Source organism: Triticum aestivum, chromosome 1D (genome assembly GCF_018294505.1).
Source record: "Triticum aestivum cultivar Chinese Spring chromosome 1D, IWGSC CS RefSeq v2.1, whole genome shotgun sequence".
NCBI lineage: Eukaryota > Viridiplantae > Streptophyta > Magnoliopsida > Poales > Poaceae > Triticum > Triticum aestivum.
In genome coordinates, this window is record NC_057796.1 from 445,330,324 (window position 1) to 445,336,214 (window position 5,891).

The 5,891-nt window shown below is 52.1% G+C and overlaps 1 protein-coding gene across 1 annotated transcript; it reads left to right on the plus strand.

The window, feature by feature from the left end:
* Window positions 1-511: 511 nt before the first annotated feature.
* LOC123174063 (cytochrome P450 89A2) lies at window positions 512-2,309 on the plus strand. Its single transcript, XM_044589985.1, has one exon. It carries the CDS (start codon window positions 512-514, stop codon window positions 2,063-2,065), a length of 1,554 nt encoding a protein of 517 aa, XP_044445920.1. The 3' UTR covers window positions 2,066-2,309.
* The last annotated feature ends 3,582 nt before the right edge of the window (window positions 2,310-5,891 follow it).

Sequence of the window (5,891 nt, forward strand, 5' to 3'; positions counted from 1 at the left end):
TGATGTCCATGCCCTCACAGCGCTAGTGTCAAGAAAGGAGGAAGCAGCGTGGCGGCAATTGTACCGTGGTCGAAGATGATGACCTGCTTGCGCCTGGTTGCAGATCCTTCTGCTGCAGGGGTCTTCTCTCAAGATCCAGGGATGATGACAAAGGGCTCCGGAGATCTTCTTGTGTTATGGTTATCTTAGGATACTCTAGGTGTTCATAGTCCTTTGTGTTTGCGTTTCAGTGTGCTTGTAGGGTCAACTACTTTCACTGTTTCGTGATTTGAATGAAAAATTCTCAAAAAAAAAAAAGTGCGCTCAAAGAAGTAAAATGAGAAGTTATAAGTTTTTAGGGGATTGGTTAGAGATTTTGAAAAGACACGTCTCCCGCAAAAAAAAAAGGAAAGAAAGAGTAAGACACGGCGAAGGTGACACGGTAATAAAACAGTTTGCTCCTCGTTGCATTCGCGGGCGCGTTTATAAAAGGGTAAGCCAGCCAAACGATTGAAGAAACAAGGAGAAAACAATGGACATGTGGCACATCAGCCTGAGTGTGTGCGCGATGCTCGTCACCCTCCCGGTCCTGCTCATCCTTCGCGGGAGCCGGGCTGGCTGCCGCATCCCGCCGGGCCCGCCGTCCGTGCCGGTGCTCGGCAGCTTGGTATGGCTGACGAACTCGCCCGCCGACCCCGAGCCCCTCCTCCAGCGCCTGTTCAGGCGGTACGGCTCCGTGGTTTCCCTGCGGTTGGGATCCAGTCTCTCAATCTACATTGCCGACCGCCGGCTCGCGCACGCGGCGCTCGTCGTGCACGGAGCCTACCTGGCGGACCGCCCCAGCGTGCTCGTCGCGGCCGCGACGCTCCTGGGCGAGAACAACCACACCATCACGCGCGCCAGCTACGGGCCCGTGTGCCGCCTCCTGCGCCGGAACCTCGTCGCCGAGACGCTGCACCCGTCGCGCGTCCGCCTCTTCGCACCCGCGCGCTGCTGGGCGCGCCGCGTGCTCACCGAGAAACTGCTGGCCGGCGGAGAAGCGGTCATCGAGACGTTCCGGCACGCTATGTTCTGCCTCCTCCTGGCCATGTGCTTCGGCGAGCGGCTCGACGAGGGCGCGGTGCGCGCAATCGCGGCCGCGCAGCGGGAGCAGCTGCTCTACTTCTCGCACCAGATGGCCGTGTTCGCCTTCCTCCCGTCAGTAACCAAGCACGTCTTCCGCGGCCGCCTCCGGGCGGCGCACGCGCTGCGGCGCCGGCAGATGGAGCTGTTCATGCCACTCATCAACGCGCGGCGGGAGTACATGAAGTTGAACAACTCGGACCGGGCCAAGAAGAAATCAGACACCACGTTCGAGCATTCGTACGTGGACACGCTTCTCGACCTCAAGCTCCCGGAGGAGGAGCGGCCGCTTAGCGACCAAGAGATGATCAATCTCTGCTCCGAGTTCCTCAACGCCGGGACCGACACCACCTCCACCGCGATGCAGTGGATCATGGCCGAGCTGGTCAAGAACCCGGCCATTCAGGACAAGCTCTACGGCGAGATCATCAAGGTCGCCGCAATCACGGGCGACAACAGCCAGGAGGAGGTCCCCGAGGAGGACCTCCACAAGATCCCGTACCTCAAGGCGGTTGTCCTCGAAGGCCTCCGGAAGCACCCCCCGGGGCACTTCGTGCTGCCACACAAGGCGGCAGAGGACATCGAGCTGTGCGGCGCGTACCTGATCCCCAAGGGCGCCACGGTGAACTTCATGGTGGCCGAGATGGGCAGGGACGCGGAGGAGTGGGAGAACCCGATGGAGTTCGCGCCGGAGAGATTCGTGGCTGGCGGGGATAGGGAATGGGTGGACGTGACGGGCAACAGGGAGATCAGGATGATGCCCTTCGGGGCAGGCCGGAGGATCTGCGCGGGGCTTGGCGTCGCCATGCTCCACCTCGAGTACTTCGTGGCCAACATGGTGAGGGAGTTCGAGTGGAAAGAGGTCGCGGGCGACGAGGTGGACTTTGCCGAGAAGCGGGAGTTCACCTGCGTCATGCAGAAGCCGTTGCGCCCTCGCCTCGTGCCACGAATTAAGGACGAGTAAATTTGCGGTGAAATTAAGACCGGTTGCTGCTAAATGGGAATAAATTGAACGAGTGTAATTAATCCTTGCACTCACGTTTTAATTGAACTAGATGATGCCCCGCATGTTGCCACAAGAAGCGTGTTAAAACCAATGCATAAATAGGTGCTTAAAACCAAATAAAACCAATGAAAAACAAATGTAAGAGTTTTAAATATTTAAAATGATAAAACAAAAAAAAAGTGTGTGATAAAATGATGTATAAAAGAGAAAAAGAATCCCCCCCCCCTCCTCAATAAAGTGGCGTTGTTTGAGCTGACAGATTAATGCAAAAACGTGAGTACATGCATGCGTTGGAAGAAGAAAAAACATGCATGACTAATGAGGTGGCATGATTTACATTTACTTATGAGCACAATGCATGACTTCTTGAAGCAACACAATTTTGATCGGAAGGCTGTAAATAATAGAGATGATGTGGAAGCACGCATGTGTAGAGAAATCTAGTAGTGGGGGCTAGCTATTTAGATATAGAAGATTTGAATTTCCAAAATAGGTCAAATAAAATAAAGACGCCAATTGGAATTTAATTGAAACCGTGGATGGCACCGAGCAAGCTCGAAGCCGGCGATGCCCAGGGTTCCTGAAGAAGCATCCGTAAAATGGAGAGGAATTAATGGCAGTGTGCACCGCGTCCGACGAACGACACGAAACAACGATTTTATATAGGAAAACCCAACGGACTTAGTAAAAAGACCGAAACACCCCAACTCGAACAAGCTGAGCACCTCATGAGGCATCGGTCATGCTCCAAACCGGCCCCGCACATACCCGGCGCCTACTCGGGCGGAGCGAACGGGCCTGGCCAGGTGGCTTATAACTTCACACTTCCCCCCGTCTCTATCGTCTCCTCCAAATCTTGATCCCTCCCGGTTGTAGGTTTTCCTCCGCGGCGCCGATGTATGACCTGAAGAAAGGAGATCACTGCTTAGCCATCGCCCTCAAGGAAACGCTACCGAGAACCCAAGGCTTTCTCGTAAAGGTAACAAATATTTCCTCCTCCTTCCATACCCAAGGCCATCTAGATTGCTATGGTTCACTCATGTTGTTAGTTTTATCCTCATATATTCATGAATTCCTTGTTTAACTCAATACAAAAATAGATTTAGGGTTTTGATCATGTTGTTTACTGTGTGTGTTATTGATCTGATCGCATGTTGTTATTCTAATTGCGTTAATAGACCTAAACCCGGCTTTCCCCTCCATCAGAGGCTACGGAGGTCTTTTTTAACTGCTCATGAGGAAAGCAGTCACACCCGTTTCCGTGCCACACCTCCCGCTCCCTCCCCCCACCACATCTTATATGCCGACGCCCAAATCCATCCCCTCCTAGGCCCTCACACCTCTGACGAAGCTTCCAATTGGCTGGAGCCACCCCAAATGGCACGAGCCAACCCTCCTAGGAAGCCAACGTCGATTCGTACGATAGATCCACGACACGACACACAGTTGACCCGCCGCTGACGCGGTGACGACCCCCATCGTGTTCCTTCGACGACAACCTACGGATGCCGCCGCTGCCGAAAAAGAAGTTCCATGGAGTGCGGCAGCAACCATGGGGACGTGGGTGTCGAAAATCAAAGTCACTGACACAGTCGTCCAGTACTGGCTGTGCTCCCACCAATGAGTGGAGCTCGCGGCGCAGGCGTACGACATCAAGGTGTGGCGTTGTACGGCTGCGAAGCGAAGCTCATATTCCCAATCGGCACCCAACGTGCCGACGCCCGTTGAAATCGATCACTGTCGGACCAATAGAAACTAGAGTGCCACGGTCCGGCAGCCTTGGGTAGTTGTTTCTTGGTAGTTGTTTTTTCTTTTGGTTGATTCTCTTGTTGCGTGCCCGTCACTTTGTACTCACAGATCTGGGTTTGGTTTATTTGTCTGTTCTAGGTTTTTGATATGCAGGTTTTATTACAACGCTGGAACACACCTATGACACTACATCAGTGTAACTCGCCGTTGATAATGGTCATAGACTTAGACCGCCGGGTTACCTGCCTGGCTTCAGTTTCATCCTCAGGTAACTCGCCCCGGGTCATATAAGCCAAGTAAGGAACTGTCCAATCAGGAGTAGCATGGAGAGCCGCCACCAATTGTGCCTTCGGGTCAGGAATAGCAAGATCCTCCTCTTTAACTGAAGGATTATTCAATATACCAAGAAAAACATTAGGGGGTACCGTTTTACGCTGCGACCCAAGCCAGCTCAAGGCATCTGCTGCCTCGTTCTTCCTTCGATCCAGATGCTCCACCTGATAACCTTTAAAGTGTCCAGCCACGTTGTCAACCGCCCGGCGATAAGCTGCCATGAGCAAGTATTTGGAACCCCAAGTGGCAGAGACCTGCCGAGCCACCAAATCTGAATCGCCGAAGCACCTGACCCGACTTAAGTTCATCTCCTTAGCCATCCGAAGACCATGGAGTAAAGCCTCATACTCAGCTGCATTATTAGTGCAGGGAAACATCAACCTTAAAACATAACAAAACTTATCACTTCGTGGGGAAGTCAAAATAACTCCAGCCCCCGAGCCTTCCAATTGCCTAGACCCATAAAAGTGAATAGTCCAGTATGTCTTGCCAGGTTTGTCTTTCGGTGTCTGCAAGTCTGTCCAATCATTGATAAAATCCACAAGAGCCTGAGATTTGAAAGCTATCCTTGGCACATATTTCAATCCATGGGGTCCAAGCTCAATGGCCCACTTAGCCACTCGGCCTGTAGCCTCTCTGCTTTGAATAATATCCCCCAAAAGGAGCAGAGCTAACCACTGTAATGGGATGGCCAAGAAAAATGCTTCAAAGCGACTAGCCATGAACACTCCATATACCAACTTCTGCCAATGTGGGTACCTGTCTCCTTGCGCTCTTACAACCCTACTGTTAGCCGCCACATATAGGAGCAAGGGTTCTTTTTCAACGAGGGCTACTAGGACAGGCGGCTCAGCCAACTGTTTTTTGAGCATCTCAAACGCCTCATTGGCAGCCTCACTCCAGACAAAGTGATCTGTTTTCTTCATCATCTGGTATAGAGGGATCGCCTTCTCTCCCAGGCGGCTTGTTAACCGGCTTAAGGCTGCAATTCGACCCGCCAAGCGCTGGACATCATTGACACAGGACGGCTTAGCCAGTGAAGCGATAGCCTTAATTTTCTCTGGGTTAGCCTCAATACCTCTTTCTGAGACCAGGAAACCTAAGAGCTTGCCTGCAGGCACACCAAAAACACATTTGGCCGGGTTAAGCATCATTTTGTAGACCCGGAGATTATCAAAGGTCTCTCTCAAATCATCCAACAAAGTCTCCTTCTTTTTAGATTTAACAACAATATCATCCACGTAAGTATTAACATTGCATCCAATCTGATTATGGAAACAATTCTGGACACAACGTTGATAAGTCGCATGTGCACTCTTGAGCCCAAAAGGCATAGACACATAGCAGAAAGCTCCAAAAGGTGTGATGAAAGTTTTCTTCCTTTGGTCTTTAACCGCCATCTTAACCTGATGGTAACCAGAATAAGCATCCAGAAAGCACAAACGCTCACACCCCGCCGTGGCATCTATGATCTGATCAATCACTACTAGGGAAAAGCCTAGCAGCAGTGTGCGTTCTAGGTATAGCAGTAGCGCGGGGTCACACGCTACTGATAAGGCGCTCCAGCTAACCTGTAGCAGCAGCGCGTGTACGCCCGTACTACTGCTATACAAGTGTAGCAGCAGCGTGCTGTGTGGAAGCTCGCTACTGCTAATAGCTCTAGCGTGCTTTGCTGGGCCGCGCTACTGCTACTGGCACGCTG

What these genes read in the sequence shown, in the direction of transcription:
- LOC123174063 (XM_044589985.1), top strand. Translation starts at nt 512, where the DNA reads ATGGACATGTGGCACATCAGCCTGAGTGTGTGCGCGATGCTCGTCACC.